General features: G+C 39.5%; 2 protein-coding genes across 5 annotated transcripts in view; both read left to right on the top strand.

Annotated features, from left to right (window-relative positions):
- Positions 1-21,702, top strand: part of LOC146477775 (uncharacterized) — a 291,187-nt gene that overhangs the window by 96,733 nt on the left and 172,752 nt on the right. The gene's annotated exons all lie outside the window — the stretch shown is intronic.
- On the top strand, positions 1,243-9,597 carry LOC146477788 (1-phosphatidylinositol 4,5-bisphosphate phosphodiesterase delta-3-like). The gene is made up of 7 exons (XM_085113188.1): positions 1,243-2,159; positions 3,091-3,161; positions 4,093-4,158; positions 4,518-4,602; positions 5,161-5,310; positions 6,392-6,504; positions 8,109-9,597. Exons 5-7 carry the CDS (start codon positions 5,205-5,207, stop codon positions 8,139-8,141), a joined length of 252 nt encoding a protein of 83 aa, XP_084969314.1. The 5' UTR covers positions 1,243-2,159; positions 3,091-3,161; positions 4,093-4,158; positions 4,518-4,602; positions 5,161-5,204; the 3' UTR covers positions 8,142-9,597.

Raw genomic sequence — 21,702 nt, 5'->3', positions numbered from 1 at the left:
CTGCCTTCAGTTTTCTTGCTGAGGAAAAGTTGATGTCATTAACTCTGGCGTAATCAGCCTTTTCAACATAACTTGGCAAAATCCAGCCACACTTAACCTGCGTACACGCTAACCTTCCGTTTTGTCTGGTGACAACTTCAAGATAGAATAGTACACTTGCTATATGTGAGCAACACTCACCCAGGCCAGCCATACACCCTGCACAATGTGCTGACATCATAGTACCTTATTCGTTTGTTATAATCCACAATTGCACTAGTGGTTCATTCAGTCTCTGCGAATGTCTTACTTTGGCCAACACCACAAACCTCTTGTTAATCATACATCCAAGGACACTGGAAATGAAGCCACTAACCATCTGGTTGTAAGCTTGAAGGCTTCTGTAAGCTTTAAATTGTGCGTTGGAATAAATCTAGTATCGAGCACAAGATACGAAAGTAAGTTTTAAATCCATGGATTCAACTGGTGGAAGGCATTTCTCGCTCAACGTTTTAGCTGGGATGAGAAGCGGATCTATACCAATCTCAGAAATTTTATCGAGATACCTATATTTTACCTTGCCTTCAAGATTTTGAGAGCATCAGAGGCTCAACCCCTGTTGATTCAGTCGCCATTTTGATTACGTAAGTCCTCCAACATGGCCGCCAGTAATTTTGTGACGTCATCCGCACACACACTATACTTGTCCGCCATTTCAGGGTACGGCCGCTAGTCTGTGCACAATTTGCTGACTGCACCAATTTTTCCTTCTCCTTGGTCTTTAAATTAACAAAATTACAAAATGGTTAACAGAAGAAAACGGTTTTCTTTTAATACGTTCAAAAAACATTTTTGCTACAAATGTAGTTGCCCTTCGCTCTCTCGCAGAGTTCAACTTTCGCCAACGTTAACTTCCTAGAGTACAAAATTGGTAACTAGAATCCTCAAAACCTCGAACTATATGCAATTTCTCCTGCTTTCCACTTTTACATAATTCAACCACAGATAATTCGAATTTTTCATGTCGCTATAATGAGTGGTCTGATTATTTTCTTGGCTCAAGTTGTTGAGATTCAACTGTGCAAAAATTTCTTCATTGAAGCTTTCTGGTCAAACTCAAGTTATGTCGGTTTTGTTTGTGTCTCCTTCTTTTTGAAAACTGAAGAAGAACGATTTTTTTGACATTTTCACATTTTTTTTGCTGAAACGCTTGGAGCTGACAATTCAGTTTTCGTACCATGAAGAAACTCGGAGCATTACTGCTTTCCTGTACTGTCAACTCTCGTTGTAGTGGACACCCTCGGGACGTCGTTTAGTGTCCGTAATAGCGACAGTCCATGATAGCAGGGTGTGGGGATCAACAGAGGTGCCGGCCTGGGGCTTGAGATTCCAGTTAGTTATGAGTTACGTGGCGACCCAAAATATCTTATAAGACTTGACAAGCTTATCAACAGTAGCGAATCTTTTAAGCAGTCATTGGGAATGGAGGATGAGGGCTTGGTCTCTCCTAGAGTCTGGAAGGAAAAGGCAAAAGCTGAAGTGAAAACATAGAGTCTGTTGTACAGCCACTAAAGAGATTGGTGCGAAAATAAACATTCCAAAAATCTTTTGAAGTGTGTTTTGACAAATGACGAACATCAGACTGCAATTTATGTTACATGCGAAGTTCACCGTGTTCGCTTTATCGAGAGTCAAAACAATAAGATTTGTTATGTTTGTAGCACGAAAGTGTCCGTAATTCCGTAATAGCGAGAGTCCGTAATAGCGGGAGTCAGTTCAGTCAAACCTCTATAGCTTTTGCCGGGGATCTGAATTTTGTCCGTAATAGCGGGGTGTCCACAAGGCGAGAGCTGACTGTATTTGGTTATGGTGCACTGAATATTCTTCGTCCGTAGTCAACAAATATCCTGCGATATGCGTAATTTCGCGTCAAAGATGCGCAGATGACCAGGAAACACTTGCCTATTAGAACAAGATGATTAAGGTTTTAAATCGAAGATGACTCTTTTAAGTCGCCGTATATTATTTGCATTCAGTAAGATCTGTCCAGATCTGGTTTTAGTGTCTTGTAGATACTACAGAGGAAAGCTGTTCCGTTTCTTTTCTTGCATCTGAACCAAGGAAAGATTAGGACAATGGACGAGCAGGGTACATCTTGAAGCTCAAAATTCTCAGAGATAGTAAGTACAGCGTGTTACGTCATGGAGCCAGGGGTATAAAAATAGAATTTCCGGGATACGGGAAGTAGCGAGTTAAGGACGGTGCCTACTATTGTTACTGCGCATACGTTCTGCGCATCTCGAGATACTCGGGTTTCCTATGGGTGGTGTCTACTAATACAGGGATAATTTTGCGCGGTTTCAAAACTATACGGAGAAAGCAGAACTTAGCAAGTGCGTTTGGTATCTCAAAATGAAATTGGGGGTAGCCGTGCATTTTTCAGAGATAATTAAGCCTCGATTTAGGGAAAAAAATCCCATACATTCCTTTATATTTTGGCACTTTTTAGAGGTATTATGGCTTAATTATCTCTGAAAAATGCGTGGTTACCCCCAATTTTCTTTTTGGATTCCAAGAGGCCTTGCTAAGATCTGCTTTTCCCGCATAGTCATCAGCCGCACAAAAATACTTCGGTATTAGTAGGCACCATCCTTAAAGTGGATAGGGATTCGATGAATAGAACTTTTTAAGGCTGAATACCCGATAGAACTGAGTGGAATATGCTATATTAATTTTGAGCGAATGCTGCTGGAATGCGGTGAAACAATGACGCAGATTTGTCTCTGAGCGTTTCACGCTCGTTTGGGTCTGGATTCTACCTTCGCTTGGTGACGTCACTCGCCTGCTCTCGTCCCAGCCTTCACTCGGGCAACAAACAGTGTCCAGAAACCAGGCTGGCAATGACGCCTTCTAGTAAATTCAAAACCAAAATGCATTAGGAAAGAACGCTACTTTACTAGCGTTGAATAGCAGGGCGAGGATGACGGATACATATGATTGGTAAAAGGCGGCATTGGAGAGCACTTTTCTAAACCTTTTGAAATTCTTAGTTTTACCCTAATAGTCCTACTGTATGCCATGCGAAACTCAATTGACTGTTCTTGTTTGTAGCTGACGCAAAGTTTAACCCTAACACAAAGACAGAAATTTCTGGAGTGGAGAAAGTGACGGTATCCATAAAGGTAACAACTTGTTTATTTTCTTCTGCCATTCGCGACATTCACGCGCGGCCAACACGCAGGTCACGACATGGACGCTAAAATCGGTGAGTTGTCACACTCAGAGTCTGCGTTCCTCTTGACCAGCAACCTTGAAATACAGTAAAAACCCGCGTGTAAGAACCTACCTTTTTAGAGTTTGGCAAAACAGGTTCTTATATTTTGGGGTACTTACTGGCATTTTAGGCTAAGTAGGTTCTTAATTAGGTTCTTAATTTTTACGGAGTAGAAAATACTGTAGTATAATATATGGTTTGTTCTTCATTATAAACTGTTACGGTATTTTATAGAATAAATGCTTTAAATCAATTGTAACCGAATTGTTTTATAACAACAGTTCACATTTAACATACATTGTGCATTTTCAGTTTCACTGTGCAATTTTTTGATCTCTAAAGACAACCTTTCTGGTAAAATTTTATAAATAAAATAGTTTAACCCCGCATATAAGAACCTGTTGGAATTTTTTTTGGCTAAACAGGTTCTTATATTTTGGGGTATTAAAGTAGCAAATTTCTGCCAGGAGGTTCTTAATTTTCTAGGTTCTTACGAGCGGGTTTTTACTGTAACTTCGATAACTTAGGTGACGGATAGTCAACCCAGCCTCCCCCTTCCCCAAATATCCAACCTGGAGGAACAAGAGGCTATATTTTTGTGATCTCTCTCTTGTCTCCGCCCTCCCTTCCCCCAATATAAATCGTGCACTCTTAAACCCACCAAGAGAAATAATCTCTAGCCTTCATAAATAAGGTGACGAGGTCCAATACCTGCCTGTTTCATTTTGTTGATCTGTTTAATTAGCTGAAGGTAGAAGCAAGATAAGTGCTCTTGCTGAAGTGAGAAGTTTGTCGGCGCTGAAGGTGAACTTAAACTGTTTCCTTTGTGGTTTTTCCAGGTATTTTCTGCTCAGTAGCTTCCAAAACCTGCAGACAACAAAGGCGAGGCTCGTACAAAGGGCGAGGTACGTAAGAACAACAAGATGAAAATGTTGTGTAATTTACGACATTTTGGAAGCGTGGTTGTGGAGTGATCAGCGCGTTAGATTTCACACTGAGTAGGGAGATCGAAACCTCGCTTGGTCAGAGCTAGTCTTTGTATACTGCGCTGATGTGCCCTTAGACAAGATAGCGGTTTTCAGTTGAGTGTGAGTGTGACGAAAGTAATTTCGCGTTTGTTTTGGTCTTGCCATACCGTGCTTTGTTTAGCATAATTTCAGCCCTTTTTCAGCCAATGAAAAATAAACCAAAACCAATCGTGACTTTCTCGCACGCGTTTTTCCCACGTTTGAATTATTGATTTGTTTGTATGTTTTCTTGCTAGGTTATTGATCCTTATGTTAAAGTTGATTTTCATGGTATCCCAGCAGGCACTGTTTCTTTTAAAACAAAAGTCGTCAAGGACAATGGTAAGAAACCTGCCAAATCGTGGTTGGTCCAACACTTGTTTGTATGTCTCAAAATCGCCTTGGAGAATAGGGCAATTTTAAGGGTGCACGAAAGACAATAGGCCATTTCCAAGTTGCTTCCAGGCGAATATCCGAGGGAACAATTTTTAGTCTGAACGACAAGGAATGAAACAACAGCCTAAGAGAGAGGATCGAAACGCTAAACTAAAGTGCTATTTATACTGTCACGCAATCAGTCGACACCATCGCCTGATGAAGACCAGCAGATGATAGCGGTCGAAACGTCGCGATCCACATCTATGTGACTCAATCGTGAGACAAACAATTAAACTCAGCTATCGTTTCAAACCACGATGACGAACACCTTTCATAAAATTAGTTTTGTTTGCAAATGAATTTTCATAATAAAAACTATGCACAAAGCCTCGCTTTCATAATGAGAATCAAAGCAAACGGCTCGGAAATGACCCAACAAATTAAGTGCAGAGTGTTATTAACAACCTATTAAATGTTGATATTTCGCTATCTTACCGACTCTTATTTCGTTTTCTTTTGCAGGGTTTAGCCCAGTGTGGGAATAGGATTTTAAAAAAGTTCTCCTCATGCCAGAGCTTGTCATGATTAGATTTGCAGTTTTTGATGAAGATGTCGGTCTCGTGGATGATTTCATAGGACAGTCCTCAATTCCCTTCCCCAGTTTAAGGCCAGGTAGGATATTTTGCTTTAGGCCTCTGAAAATGGAGATATTTTCTCTCATTTTTTAATGTTCCTCTCCCAAGTAACCGATAAAAAACATTCAGTTTTATTAGCGTAAAGGCGCTGCTATGCAACGTTATTTGTCTTGCAACTTGTCCCAGAATTTGGTTGCGCCGTTCATCATCATCATCATCATCATGATCATCATCATATCTTTATTTACCCTCGGATTTTTAAGAGTAGCATATAGAGCTAATATCTCCGAGCATTTACCCACCCCCTACGTCCCCTACTCATTGGGTACAGTGAGTGGGTTCTTTAAGGTTATTTACCACAGAGTTATTTACCAACAAGGGTTGTGAGACTGAGCCTACGGTTTATCGTCCTTATCCGAGCTGAGAAGACTAGAAAGTCTAACCATTTGTCATTACAAAGGCAGCACTTTCTCCTCAGTTATTTTAAGACCCTGAATGTAGGTCCATCCGGGGTTTGAACCCGCGACCTCCCGCACGGTAGTCCGGCACTCTACCAACTGAGCTAACCGGTTCGGCGGTTTTCGTTCTTTCTAGTCGTGTGGTCTATAATTTATTATCGCAAGCATTTTATTGATCCAGGTCTATCACAAGACCCGGCATCTCTCAACATCTTGTTGCTGTGGTCTTGCAAATTTTGAGTTTTCAATTTGGTCTCATTTGTTAAAGATGACGAGAGCAGGGGAAAATTGGCCTGATATATAATCAAACCGATTTTCACTCCACGCTGCTGCATCAACAGAAAAATAAACCAGCCAACAAATAGTAACATGCAATGGAACCTATTAATCGGGCCAATACATCGGTACGTGCAAATCACCATACGTCTTCCTATTCCGGCGCATGCCAGTCAAACGCGTCCATATTGTACGGACAGGCTCAAACATCTGTCCCATATCAGTTCATGTTCAGTCCGCAATTCCTGCTTAGTGATCACTTACACCGAGTGCTTGCGATCGCCATCTACAATTGAACACGCCTTTGACGTGCATTTAAGTATTACATTCAGTAAGAATAACTGCACGTTCGTACAATTCATTGCATTCTCGTTCTCTTTTCAGGCTATAGGCACATCCATTTGTTAGGTAACAAAGGTGAACCACTGGGATACGCCACCCTCTTTGTTCACATTCAGATCAACGGTGGCTCCAAGACAGGCAGATCTTCGTATGCGGTAAGATTAGGGGAATTTGACTAATTAATTTGTTGAATATCAGGCAGTCGCCTGCAGCGAAATTCAAGAACGATGACGAATGCATGATGACTTCTGTTCAGGTTGTCGAAACGTCAGTCAATGTCACGTCAAACAGTTTTTTTCAGGACTACACTCACCAGGATGATCATAATTTACGTATGACAAAATTGACAAAGGAGAGGGGCAAATCTTTGGAGGAGAGGGGTGTTTTTTCGAGGTCTTACACGACTTATCCCCTGCCGAAGACACAGTCTCAACACTATTGTCGCTAATTGTAATTCCCTATAATATCTCCTTGATCGGCGTTCAGTGTCGGTTATAGCATCAAACGGGTAGTGTGCTTAGCGCCATTGATTAGGCGAGGTACTCGGATTCACGTCCTTGCATTGTCAAGCATATAGAAATGTAAGGAAACAATAAAAGCTCTCGGCTTGTTTGGAACAGTACGTGCCCTCGTTTTTGACATACGCAACGACTGACGGCGACGGCAACGATATAAACACCACAAAACAGTAGGTTTAATGAGCAAAAACAATCGCTCTGCACGTGCGTTTTACATTTTTGTACATTTCAATGCCCTCCTGTGCAAAACAACAACGTGAAATGACCAAATTCAAGGTTTAATGGAGAACGTGAACACACGACGGCGATTTTTTCATACTCTTTCTTAACTTGAAGGCCGCACCTACCAGTCTGGTTCCTGGGTAGTTGGCGGTTTTTGTAAAAGTTGAAAGCCGTTATTTTCAAGTAACGTTTTCGTTAGCGTTTCCGTCATCGCTGCGTAAGGTCCTTATTACCTGAAAAGGGAATGTTCTGCGCTGTTAGAAAAATGAATCCCGATGTCGAAATTGGCGTTTCTTCTTTCTCGATTCAGCTCTTTTGTTTGTTCTTCATTGATCAAAGGTTTTAAGGCAGAAGCTGAATACACATAGGAATGCTGTTAAGTGACCAAAGAGGAGTTCGTTATTTCCTGTAAATAAATAAACAAATAAATAAATAAGCACATAAACGGATAAATAAACATGAAAGACACACACGGAGCAAAGCTGACGGAGCTATGCCATTTTTAACAAGCTGTTTTAAATTTACAATACGTACTAATTGTAATTTAGCTGTAACTACTGTAGAAGTTAAATCTATCCCTTGAGTCTCTTAGGCGTATACCTTCCTGTACCAGTTGCTTTTCCCTTCTTTGCAGGATTGCAACTAGAAATTATCAAATTCAATTCAACATCCTAAGGTGCGGCCATTCAATTGAAAGCTATGGAGCACAACACTATCCTGTGGTGCCGCTATTTATTACGCTGTACAAGGTGGTTCTAACATTTTAGTTTGTGGATGAAATCCTAAAGTGTGACTATTCAAATGAAAGTTACTGAGCAGTACTTTCCTGTGGTGCTATTTATTACGCTGTACAAGGTGGTTGTAACTGTTGAGTTTGTGGATGAAATCCTTAAGTGTGACCATTCAGTGTGACCATTCAGTGTGACTATTCAAATGAGGTGGATATAACTGTTTAGTCCATGTATTCCAAAACTTGTGTTTTAACTTATTAATGAAGCGTTTTTCTTTTCATCCTTCAGGAGGCGGCCTCCCCGAAGATCTCAATCACTTAGCAACATGGTGATGATACAATCATTATCCGTTTTCTATATAGTGTAGTGAACTGGAGGCTGGAAGATGTTTTATTTTTACGTATGAAACCGTTCTGGGAAGAAGTTCAAATCACCATTACCAACAATAAGCTGTTGCCCCATGGAACAACACATGAAATGTGTCGCTTAATGGTGCAGTCTTTGCAATTTGCACGCTCCATTGCCTCTCCAGTGATATCCGGGCCTTTGATAGATACCCAATGCAAAAAAGGCAGACATTTTAATATTCTGTCGTCTGCATTCAAATTAACCTTACCTACCTCGTTCTTGAGTTCAAAAATCAAAAGAATATTTTACCTTGAACGAGTTTACTATAAAAATACGCGAAAAACGGAACGACGTTTCGGTGGGATCTTGGCACCATTATCAAGTAAAGAATGTAACAGAAAAGATAATTTTTACAAAAAGTAAAGGTGTGAAATAGAATAAATTAAATTAAGACTAAAAGTTACTGTCCGGTGTTCATTCAGAGAAGTGTTATAAAGTGAGTGTTATGCCCGTTCACTGGGTTAGACAAATAGTTTCGCGAGAATGCAGTCTGACTGGGTGTTTAGACTCGGTTTCTTCTTGCGGGTCCAAAGCATTTCAAAGATTAAGGAGGCTAGTAGGGCTAATTTGAATGCAGACAGAAGAATAGTAAAATGTCAGCCATTTTTACGTAAGGTTTATTAATCATCAGTAATTTCACCCATTTTGTGGAATAGAGGTCTGACGGCAACCTTGTCTCCATGGTCCTTGTGAAATTCAAAATGGGGGACGGCGAAGACACGTGACAAGCGTGGAGCATTTTGTGATACGAACGTGACATACTTGATTTTCATCGTCGCTAGAGTTTTTCGGGTTCTGATACGGCATTTTACCAAACGCATAGCGAAGACAAAAATCAAGTGCATCATTTTTCAGCGAGTACCAGGATCTTCGCTGCCCGCCATTTTGAAATTTGCAAGGACCCTGACGACGAGCTCTGTTCATATCAGGAAAACAAAGGAAAATTCATATGGCCTGCGAAAGTATTTTCATATTAAGGACGGTGCCTACTATTGTTACTGCGCATACGTTCTGCGCATCTCGAGATACTCGGGTTTCCTATGGGTGGTGCCTGCTAATACAGGAATATTTTTGCGCGGTTTTAAACTATGCGGAGAAAGCAGAACTTAGCAAACGCTTTTGGTATCTCGAAAGAAAATTGGGGTAACCATACATTTTTCAGAGATAATTAAGCTTCAATGTAGGCAAAAATCCCATACATTGCTTCATATTTTTGGCGCTTTTTAGAGATGTTATTGCTTAATTATCTCTGAAAAATGCGTGGTTACCCCCAATTTTCGTTTTGGATACCAATAGGCCTTCCTAAGATCTGCTTATCCCGCATAGTCATAAACCGCACAAAAATACTTCGATATTAGTAGGCACCGTCCTTAATATAATCATAATAGTGCTGGTGGTACAATACTTAGCGCGAGTTCCGTTTACACAGAGCTACAGCTTCACTAAACGGAACTAAGTATATTTAAGGGTAAATATTGTCAGCGGTCTGTGAATGGTCGCTTTGCGACCAATCCGCTGACTAATTCAGCCGTGATTATTAAATTATTATCGTTATTTCTTAATTAATTATTATTGCTGTTTTAAATGAAGATGGGTTTCCTATCTTTTTCAAAGTCGATGAAGAGGCAACAACAATATTTGGATTTGATCGCAATTTCAATACGATAACGATACTGTGAAGTCATTGCCGGCGTAGCTGTTGTCATGACATCATTGTTGAAGATGCAGAGTTGTAAACTCGTACCCAGATGTTTTCTTTCCCAAAGTTTGAGAAGATCTGGATACGAGATTAGCAGAATTAATGTTTCAATAATGCAATGAACGACAAATGAAGTCCACCCGAGAATTTGTAGGACTTAGCAATTCTAAGTTAAAAGAGGGATAAAATAAGGCAGGAAGGAAGAAAGGAGGGAAGGAAGGAAAAAAATAGAGAGAAAGAAAGAAAGACAAAGAGAGGACAGAAAAAATTACTTTCTTGAAACGGTCCGTTCTTTGTTTTGTTAGTCCCTACTCCAAGTTAGAGTTTTGGGATATTTACTGAGTAAAAGGGAAAGTGTCATTGGGATTTTTGTTGTTGTTGTTTTTTTTTTTTTCTCTTTTCTTACCTCTTTTGTTAATCAAAGGCTCCTGTGAGCCAACTCGTGAATGCAGATGACACATAGTTAATTGAAATTTAGACGGCGACGGAAACTTTCTTGAAAGCTAAAAGAAATTATATATTTGCTCGATTATGTAACGAAAAATAACCATTCTTGTACTATAAAAATGATTGTCAAATTATTCTCTACAGATTGAATAAGCCGATTATTCTGATGCACCAATTAAAAAAAATCACGTGTTTTTTTTATTCAAAGTTCATAGAAGCACGCCATGTGCAGCTACGTCATGCAAATTCGTGTCCGATAGTCCGGGGCTACTGGATTTTGCGATCGGGCCAGTGGATTCTAACCATCACTTGGGAATTAAAATTACAAAATTACCGTAGGGCAAGCCGATCTCACAAAGGGAAATCTGTTCAACAAAGTATCGCATTACATTTCATGCCCGACATAAATTCGTAAAATTTTTCCTTTGGAGTTCAGTCCACGCAATCCTCAAGTAAAAATAATGAACTATGACAAGCTCTTGCTAAATAAGAATTATTTATCGACCGCGTCCTTTTGCTTTCCCATAAATTTCCAGTTGTAAATTTCGAAAATGAAACATTTTTTCCCCTTTGAAACCTCTATGAAAGCTGACAAGATCTTAAGAGCGCCTTTTTTTCATGACCGAGTGAGTGATGGCACAGGGTTCAAAAATTGACTACCCTCATATTTTGCTCAGACATACTCTATGATGAGTTAATAAACGTGGTGTATTTCTTATGTTCAGCTCTGCTTTTGTTTTCCAGAAAACTACTAATAACTGTAACGGGCGCCGACCGTCACAAAATGGCGGAAATTAGTGCGTCGAGTAACAACACAAGAACTTCGCTCGTGTAAAGCGCAAAAGGAAGCACGGTTTTTTCAAATTGGTATATTTGTGTAAGAGTCATTGGCAAATGATTCAAGTCTAAAACCAGGATTGTTTACTTAACTGGGAATGCACGGCACGAGTTTGAAAATCACCAATATTTCATTGTTTAAAAATCTCATTTTGGAGCAGTTTTTCAATAAACATTTTTATTATGCGGTATAACTCAGAAGCGCTTGAGATTAAGGTTGTGATTAGTGGAAATAGTCTTCTTTTCAACGATATAAAAATTAGTCTGGGGCTTTTAACTTCTGCACGAAAAAACGATGCTCTATGTCGAGAAAATCAAACACTACACTTGTCAACAAACACAAATAATCGAATTAGTCTCTGTTATCGAAGCCAATATTACAAGCAAATCTTAGTGCTTAGCACCTATTTGATTAAAAGGTCGACATTACAAGTTTACCTTGCTAAAACAGTGGCTGTAGATTGGTTTTCATTCCTCTTTTCTCTTCAAAATTACCATCTTCCCTCTGACAGCGAGTTTACGAAATCAACAACTATCTGAACGATACCTGGGTGGCTCTTGTACAAACATCGGCGCTATTCTTCGCAGTTTCAAATACACCATATCTGCTATCTTTCTCTAACGTACAACTGAGCTTGTTTCATCGTAAAAAAATTACCATTGAGCGAGATTTTCGATTACTGAGCGACACCGTCGTTTTGACTTCTTCAATCCATGCATATCACTTGTATGTCACGCAATGACATATCACACTCCTTACAAGGAAGGCTTGGTTACCAATATTCCTTCAGGTGTTACACAAGTTTTGCGGATAAGGAAATAATTTTGGTTTGTTAAAAAAGACACTCTGTGATCTAAAATTCTTAAAACAAATGGAAAGAACGCCAAAAAGAACGAGCTAGGTTAAGGAAGAAAGAACCACCGACCGACAGACAAGCAGCCCGAACAATAGAGAGAAAAAAAGAAAGAAAGAAAACGAACTTGTAACCAAACAAAGGAAGAAATGAAGGAAATAAACAAATGTAAAATTTAGAAGAAGGAAAGTAGTAATAAAATAATGGGAAGGGAAAAGCAGGAGCGCTCAACACTAAAGAAAACCAAATTTAATAAGGTGAACCAATCCTAATGATATAATGACCATCGCGTCATTCAAAATTTTTGAACAAACAGATGATCGCGCAGCCACGTTGTCCTTCCGGATAACACATGAAATGGATATCAATTGCTCTTTTCAGAGGTTAGCTGGGGGACAGTGCTCCCAAGATAAACGAAGACGAGCAAAAGAAAAAAAGTGCCCTTATCTTCCCGTTGCTTTCATGTGGAAAAAGCATCTCAGCACACACACAGTCTGTCGGCGTAAGTGATGTTGAGTCGGAGATCAACTTAATTTTTGCACGGGCTTCAATTTTTTACTACACCTTGTGACATTTCGGGCATGACCATCTGTCCAGTTCATCCCTCCTCTTTGGGCATTGGGTGGTTGAGAGGTTCCCAACGATACCTTATCGAGCTACGCCAAAGGGAAATCGCGCAAGGCTGACCGCGGTATTAGCAAGGCGCTTTCGGAGACTATCTAAGACGTACCAGAGCCAACAGGTACAAATTTTCCCGTAAGGCAACGTAGTTTTGCTAATTCATGTAAGGGGAAGGTCAATATGAAATTTAAAAGTTGTGTCTTATTTTCAAACTGAGCGAAAAGCCGCAAGTCGGAAAAAAATTAACATAGACTTGCAACAAGAAGCTCGGATTTTTAATAACTAGCATGTTTTTGGTGTGCGATAATTTAATTATAATGTTTATCACGAACTTAAATTTTTTTCCGTAAATGAAACCAACATGCTTATTTTCCTGGAAACCCAACTATAAATGCAACGCTTATGCTTTTATTATTATTATTATTATTATTATTATTATTATTATTATTATTATTATTATTATTATGGATACTTTTTTATAGCCGTAGCTACTAATCTGTGAAGAACTCCGTTAAGTTCTCTCAAATAAACTGAACTCTAACAGTTACACAATTTTGTAGTCTCATTATATTCCCGCAGAAGCCCTTCAGACTAATCGCTGGTACTGAGAGTGGTCATATCCAGGGCCCATTACAGTGGTTATTTTACATCTCCAAATTGGAGACGGGGCCGCCATAAAAATTTCAACGTGGCCATCCGAACCATTTGAGGGTCTAACCTTCTTCTCTAAATATTTCTGACCATGAGTATGGGTGCGGCCGTGGTTAGAACCCTGCGGTGCTTAATATTATTCTAGAAACTTTTTGTTTTGTTTTTTTTTTATTTTCAGTTATCCTAATAATTATCGTTGCTTTGGGTAGGAATATGCCGTGACTGTAAATTGCAATTAATCCGGATTCATCGGCCATATGGAACTGTGTAGCTCAAGCTAAGCCTAGCTGATGTTACAAAGGGCATTGAAAATGTTGTCCTTCTAAAGGACATTTGTTTGTCTTTTAGCATGTCACTGACACATCAGTTCATCGCAAACAGCCTTACATGAAAAAGATTCAGTCACTTTGTCTTGGCTGCATCTGCCAGCAATAAGATTCGTTTTCCGGGCTCTTATCTGCTTTTCGCTTTAAGTATGTTCTTCATTGGCCTTACAAGCTGAGTGCTAAAAGCATTGGTGGCATTTATACCACTGTTAGGCTAACCTTCAGGCGACACTTACACCACCGGCCCGTGTTACACTACCCGCCTTGAATAGCTTTCGCTAAACGCGGGTAGTGTACATCTGAATAATGTAAAAGATGATTTAAAAAAAAATGGTTGATTTATTTGAGCGTAGCTTACATAAAGCGCGAACTTTCTTATCGTAAAGAAGTAATTGTAATTGCCTTAAAATGCGGTTCTCTTTTGTTGTTTTAGTCTCGTCGATAAAGTCAGGCAAGGCCGGGCTATTAAAGGGACTATGTCAGCTGGGGGACATGCGCAGTAGAGTCCTGTTGAGACTAATTTGCATATAACTGGACGAGATATTATTGCTTGTCCGCCATTGCGTCCGTCGTGTCGATCGCACTTCTCATGCGCGGAGATACTTCTTCACGTGCCTGCTTTGCTAAGCTTATGGAAACAGACTGTGCTGTCATTGAAAGTATATCACATGAGTTAAGTTAAACCGCTTGATTCGCGTTTAATGTGCTGTCTGATGTCTGATGTAAATTATCGGTCAGCTTACCTTTGCCAATACAGAGATAAATAATGACTTTCGTGTGAGTTTCTTTTGTTTAAATGCCGATCCTTGCAATTGCAAAACTACTGGTGCTCGAAAAACTACGTCCAAAACCCGCGGTTGCCCCTGCAAAACTGCGAAAGTACACTGCACAAGACTGATTTATTTAGTTGTGGCACGAAGAACGTGTCGGCTTGTCAAAACAGCGAGAGCGGTATTTGTATTCATGCCTGATTTACACTCATCATCTGTCAATGCATTCACAGCGATATCGAGGTCAAGGTCAATAACTATCCAGGCAAATCCTTCGATGTCCTCGATTCCAAACTTTATGTTTTGTGCCGTTGCTGTCGTATATTCTTTTTCGGCCGCAGCCAGAACGACAGCCGCCGCGAGTGGACATGGCAAATCCACGTTAATAGAGCTCCAAGAGGAAACGATTTCAGAAATATTGCAACAAACAGCTTCTGTAATTACTGAGGAACGTTTGTAAATAAAAAATTTAGCCAACTTTCCGAAGATGAACGCGATTCTGGCAGATGGAAAGGGCTTCAGCTTCCTAAACTCTCCGACGGTATTTGAAAAAGTTGGGCCAACGATTTCAAAGTGGTTCTATCAACGCACTGATTCTACTGCGCATGTCCCCCTGCTGACATAGTCCCTTTAAGCTGTGCCCATTTGACACCACCACCCCCCCCCCCCCCCCAGTGGTACCATTCTGTCCACTGCACGTGCACGATGTACAAAGCATCAGCTTGTAAAAAATTTGTACTAAAAAATTCCATCCTAAAGAAAAAAAGCTGGTAACAGATTTAGTACTATGTCAGTTAGGGGATTTTAAGCTTGAAGTCGGACGCAGACAAACTGCCGCGGAAAAAATATAATCTGGTTGTTAATTTTGTTGGGTGTCCTGCGCGCTCGGTCTCATTGCGTGACAAACATGATCTTCTCATTCTACAGACGATTCCTCTTGTGTGCGTCTTCGGGCTGCAAAATTTCTTCTTTTGCGACTATAGATAATTGAATCATCGTTCTTAATCGTACAATTGAGTTACCTTATTTGCTATAGCTGTGTGGAGACTCAATTATGGTTGAATCTGTCAGGAACTGTAATGTTTCATGCAGGAGTCATACGTATGGTTGTTGATTACTTGTGCTTTGGTAAACATGGTCGAAGGGAAGATAACAATTTTGAAGGAAGAGTGGCGATGAAAAGCAATCTACAGCCACAAGTTTTGCAAGGTAAACTTGTAATGTTGACTTTCAAATCAAATACGGTGCTAAGCACTAAGATTTGCTTGTAATATTGGCTTCGACAACAGACTCCAATTCGATTATTTGTGTTTGTTGACAAGTGGAGTTTGTGATTTTTCTCTACATAGAGCGTGTTTTTTCCGTGCAGAAGTTAAGAGCCCCAGACTAATTTTTATATCGTTGAAAAGAAGACTATTTCCACTAATCACAGCCTTAATTTCAAGCGCTTCTGAGTTATACCGCATGGGAAAAACGTTCATTGAAAAACTGCTCCAAAATGAGATTTTTAAACAATAAAATATTGGTAATTTTTAAACTCTTGCCGTGCATTCCCAGTTAGGTAAACAATCCTGGTTTTAGACTTGAATCATTTGCCAATGTCTCTTACACAAATATACCAATTTGAAAAATCCGTGCTTCCTTTTGCGCTTTACACGAGCGAAGTTCTTGTGTTGTTACTCGACGCACTAATTTCCGCCATTTTATGACGGTCGGCGCCCGTTACAGTTTTTGAGAATTTTCTTGAAAGTACAGCCAGCTTTGAACAAAAAAAATATATCACGTTTGTTGGCTTATCATAGGGTATCTCTGAGCGAAATATGAAGATTTTGAATTTTTGAAGCATGTGCCACATTTTACTGATATCACGCGGTCTTCACAGACATTCTCTCTTAAAGTGTTCATTTCACCAGAAATTTGCATGATTTTGTTTACGACGTCAATGATGCGTGACATGGCACGTTCCGCTTTCGTGTGAAAACTGACAAATTAAATTATTTTTAATTAAATTATTTCTAAATTAAATTATTTTTAATTCTTAAAAGAAACCGCACTTTGTAGAAAAAACGAAAAAAACCTATAACTTTGCTCAGATTCAACGAAAAATCTCCATTCTTACACTAAAATGATTGTCAAATTATTCTCTACAGAATGAATGAGAGAATTCTGACGCGTCGTGAAAAAAAATTTCACCTTTTTTTTTTCACTAATTGAGTTTACGACCCCGGACTTTCTGAGAAACTGGAAAAACTTGTAACTTTGCTCAGATTGAACGAAAAATCTCCATTCTTGCACTAAATGATCGTCAAATTATTCTCTACATATTGAATAAGAATTTCCTGATGCGCCGTGAACAATAAATGTTCGCGTGTTTTTTCCACTAATTGAATTTAAAATTCACTCACTGCGCACGCCCGAAAGTTAACGACAAAACCGACCAACCAACCAAGTCGAAAGTCAGCTATCGCTATAACTCGTTCATTGCGCTACGCGCATTCACGAGATAAAATGGTGAAGTAAAGACCTTCACATAGCTACAAAATAATTATAGAACAACGAGACGAAAGAGATCAACTCAATTCTTGAAAGGAACAACTCGTGATCTGTTTTAGCGCATTCTGGAAACAAAAACGCGAGAACTTGAAAAACGTTAGCCTAACATTATTCAAGTTTCAATCCATTCCGACCTGCTCTGTCTCTGGCCAGTGGCACTAATCGACAGTGTTATTGCAGTGGGTGATAATTTCTAACAAAACAAGACAATTTTTGTTTTGTTTCTGTTGACAAACAAACATTTTTGGGTTTTGAAATGACGTCAGATTCGCGTGATACTTCCCCTTTAAATAAAGCGGTTTAAATAATTCTATTTAGAAAAATATAAGTAATAAAATCGGTATTAGATTTGGAATTAATTGCGAATAATCATTTATTTATTAATCGTAAATAAGGGCTCACTTATAGATTAATTTAGCGTTGGCTTCAATGTTGTCGCATTGTAAACCACATGATCACCCCTCAAACGAGACATTAAATTTTTCTTAACTTTTGATGATAAATGTTGTTATTGAAATTCGAAATAAAAAAATGGATTTCCCTAAATAACTACAATGGGAATGCAACGAATAAGGTCTTTTCGTAGTTATGTCGGCCGTGCTTAATCTCGTACCCAGATCTCAGTCGGTTCGGGAATGTCGAATATGGGAGTGGGAGATCTGGGTACGAGATTAGGCCGTGCTAGTCCGTCAACACGATAAAACAGCCTAGGTTATGCCAGCCCCGGCCCAAGACGTTAAAAAGAAATCCTTACTTGTTACCGTTGGGAAAACAGTTTTAGGGTTCGGTGTAACACCACTGAGAAAAGGAGGTACCTGGAAAGAGTGTGTTTGGCATTTTACCAGGAAAAGAGTTCGAGAGCTCGAAACGCCAGCTTTGTTTTCAGAACACACCTTTCAGGTGGAAAGGTATATAGGGAAGTTTTCCCGACCCCACCCCTGACGAGTTTTCGTGTCTCTGATCTGGGTCTTTCATATCTGTACAGTACAACACACCAAACGTGAGGTTCACCAGGTACCGTTTTGGGTTTTGAATAACAAAGAACAAAGAGTCAGGGTCTCGTAAGACTTGTATTAAGCACTTGTGTATCGAAATTTTTATTGAATACGCCTGGGTCAAAATGGCTTTCAAATTTTGTACACAATTGAAAGTTTTATAATAAAAATGATTCAATAAGGAATAGGACCATGATCTCGCCTTTGTGCAAGATGTGTTTGACGAAATATCGATCATTTTTTGTCGGGATACTTCAGGTCGATGCAGTCAATTCCCGTCTCGCTATTACGGACACACCGACAATACGGACAGCGACTAAATGCCCGGCAAAAATAAATTACAGACGTTTGACTGAAATATATTCCCGCTATCAAGGACACTAACTCGCTGTCCCGAGAGTTGTCGCAATAAAAGAAGTTGACTGTAGTCGTGGATGTCAGTGATCAGGCTCGAGGAAACTGGAGCGAGACAGGGAGCCGATGCCGACGGGGACTGGGAATAGGCGCCCTTTTCAATATTCCTCCCGGTGGTTCTGCCATCGATTCAGTGTCGCTCCAGAGAGGGAGGGGGTGGAATGAATGCGTGACCAGCGCAAAGAATGTCTTCGTAGAGGCTACAGCTTTCTCTGCTTTATATGATTCGTGTTCGCCGAATAACAACTTCGTCTGCTTTGAACCTCATTATGAAAGCGAGGCATCTAGCAAAGCTTTTCATTTAAAAATTAGTTTTGTTTGGATTTAAATGAATACTAACTTTCATGGTAAAAACAATGCACGAAGCCTCGCCACCATAATGAGATTCAAAGCAACTCGGAAATGGTCCGTGACTTTATTTTTTGGATACATTGATTTCACTGTTGGCGAGCTTGTTTAGGCCAGGTAGGTGTTTACAAGCTCAAAATTTATAGAAATCTTGTATGATAAGATAGGATGTCCTGTAATGAACTGTGATGTGTAATAAAAAAGAGATTAAGGACGGTGCCTACTATTGTTACTGCGCATACGTTCTGCGCATTTCGAGATACTCGGGTTTCCTATGGGTGGTGCCTACTAATACAGGGATATTTTTGCGCGCTTTAAAACTATGCGGAGAAAGCAGAACTTGGCAAGTGATTTTGGTATCCAAAAAGAAAATTGGGGGTAGCCATGCATTTTTCAGAGATAATAAAGCGTCAATTTGGAAAAAAGCGCCATACATTGCTTTGTATTTTGCTGCTTTTTAGAATAATTGTTGCTTAGTTATCTCTAAAAAATGCGTGGTTACCCCCAATTTTCTTCTTGGATTTTAATAGCCGCTGCTAAGATCTGTTTTTCTCGCATAGTGATAAACTGCGCAAAAATACTTCGCTATTAGTAGGCACCGTCCTTAATTTGGTCAAAATAAAGGATAACTTTGTCTCATTGTCCCTTGTCCTTTTCTTGTTTTTATTCGGTTTAGAAAATGTGGCAAGATCAACAGCACTGTACCTTTTTTTTTTAGTACGCTAAGCCAGCAATGGAAGTCAGTAAAGGATTCGCAAAGATGCGTCATACTCGGGGTTTAACGAAAGATGTCAGTATACTACAATCTTAGTTAAAATATCTTTTGTTTTCACTTTCGTTCGTCAGTTTTTTCGTATCTTTCATTAGCATTTCCTTATTTTATATGTATTTTTAAAAAAGTTAATTTTGTGGTTAAAAAGGCGGATCGGGATACGGCTCGATCCGCGGCAAAAATGGCGCCCGATTTGAAATCAACTTTGTTTTCAACGAAGGCCTGTGTCTCAATAAATGAACTTCTCCGAAAATGAGCTGCCCAGGAAGGACCGTACATCATCCTTCTTGACATATGGTGAGGCAGGTAAGCAAGTGTTAAGTTTCAAGGAAATTTTAGCGACGTTTTCGAAGTGCTCTCCTCAAATGACGGGTCAAATTTCATTCAAATTCGACTTCAAGTTTCCAACCTTTCCATTAACATAATACAGTGATGCACGTGGACCAACGGCTGAGAGATAAACCGCTCAAAACGGCGTTTGGAAGCACTGAGAAGCCTTGAAAACACAGCAAAACACACCGGACGGGTAAGCTTTTTCAGACTTTATTATAATCTTTGTGGGTTTTTGTGGGAATATTATTGCCTAGTTTTCGATTTAATTTTAACGCCATACAAACTTTTATATTACGCTTTGGTGACCTGTGGTATTACGAACCGAATTATGACAGCAAGTACGAAAGGCACGAGAATTCCACTTTCCTTTTTTCGTAAGTCCATTGTCCCGACTTTGCATTCCTGCAAATCAGATCATTTCCATATTTGGAAAACGAAGCTCAATCTGGAAAAAAAAAATCCCTTCCTTCATCAAAGTGTGCATAATTACGAGAAGGAGGAAGCGAATGGTTTCCTCTGGTTTTCCTCTACCTTCTCGTGTTAAAACATAATTTACTCCTACTTTCGCTATTGATATTGCAATCATGGGGTGAGAAAACCTTCCTTTACCGAGGTTGTTAACATGTAGCGAGTCGAATTAACTTCATGGAGCAACTTTCTCCGTGGATCGTGAAGCTGATTGTTTGGTGAATTTCAATGTCGAAGGTAAGCATACGACAAAGTGGATATAGCGTGTATAGGTTGCTCTCTTTAGTTTGGTTTTAACTTTCAGACAACCCTCGACTCAATATCCACTTTAATCTTTCAATGAAGATGGGTCTTAGTGCTTTGAAAAAGCTCGAGATTAATCAAGTCTTATTATTCATGGCGGCTTCGCGTTGGAATTAAAGCTTACATATGCATGTTGTGAGATTGTTGGCTGAAATTGATTATCTTAGCTTACTATTAACTTCATGAACACGTTTTATATTGTTATTAACTGCTTCTTTGGATTAAGTTTAACTTGAGGTGCCTCCGTGACTTTGATAAATGAGGTTCGCGTTGAAAATTGAGGAACGCTATGTCGATAGACACATGCAAATTAATTTTATTTGTTTAAACTGTAGACACCTCCATGTAAACCCCAACATCAAATTAAAGCTTATAGAGCTGGCTATCAAACTACACCAAGAATTTGGAAATAAAACGAATTATCGAATTTTTAGCGGTGTTTTTAGGGAATTTGTTCGTTTGCCAATTTGGACAGTAGCTAGTATAGTTTAACATATAAACAACAAAAAAGTGTCTGCAAATTTTTTCTCTCGAAATATTTTTTCCCCAAGAGTGATTTTGGTCTGAGCACTCCACATTTTTTTAAATCCTATTTCAAAATTGTTCTATAACTTTTTACTACGATTGAATACGGAAAAGTGCAGAGTAGCTTTCAAAAGGTGATTCAGACGCTCGCATTAAGAGGTTGTGAAAAGTGCGACAATTCATTTTATTTCAAAATTCTTGGTATTTTAGTTTGATCGCCAGCTCTAAGCCTTAAGACCTTTAATGAACATGTAGGGGTTTAGGTATCTACAGTTTAAACCGAATGCGCTACATTGCTTGGACGCTAGACACCTCTAAAAGTATATGGTATTAAACCTCTTGAGACGCAGTTAGACCCGAGATGTCACCCTGATCGCATACATGTAGCTTGACACTCATGGCCTGAATAATTTAACGCACAAAGTATGTACAGTTTTAGCTAAAACTGTGGGCCCCAAAATTATATCACGCACAAAGTATGTCACGCCTTGCCGAAATCTTCCGCCTGTTTTCTAGATGCATTACCGCGGGGTTTGTCTTTTCTATATGCAATTCCGT

This window comes from Pavona decussata, unplaced genomic scaffold, assembly GCF_977016875.1.
Source record: "Pavona decussata unplaced genomic scaffold, jaPavDecu1.1 SCAFFOLD_69, whole genome shotgun sequence".
NCBI classification, from domain to species: Eukaryota; Metazoa; Cnidaria; class Anthozoa; order Scleractinia; family Agariciidae; genus Pavona; species Pavona decussata.
Note: the sequence above shows the minus strand (reverse complement) of the source record. Positions and strands in the feature narration are given on the sequence as shown.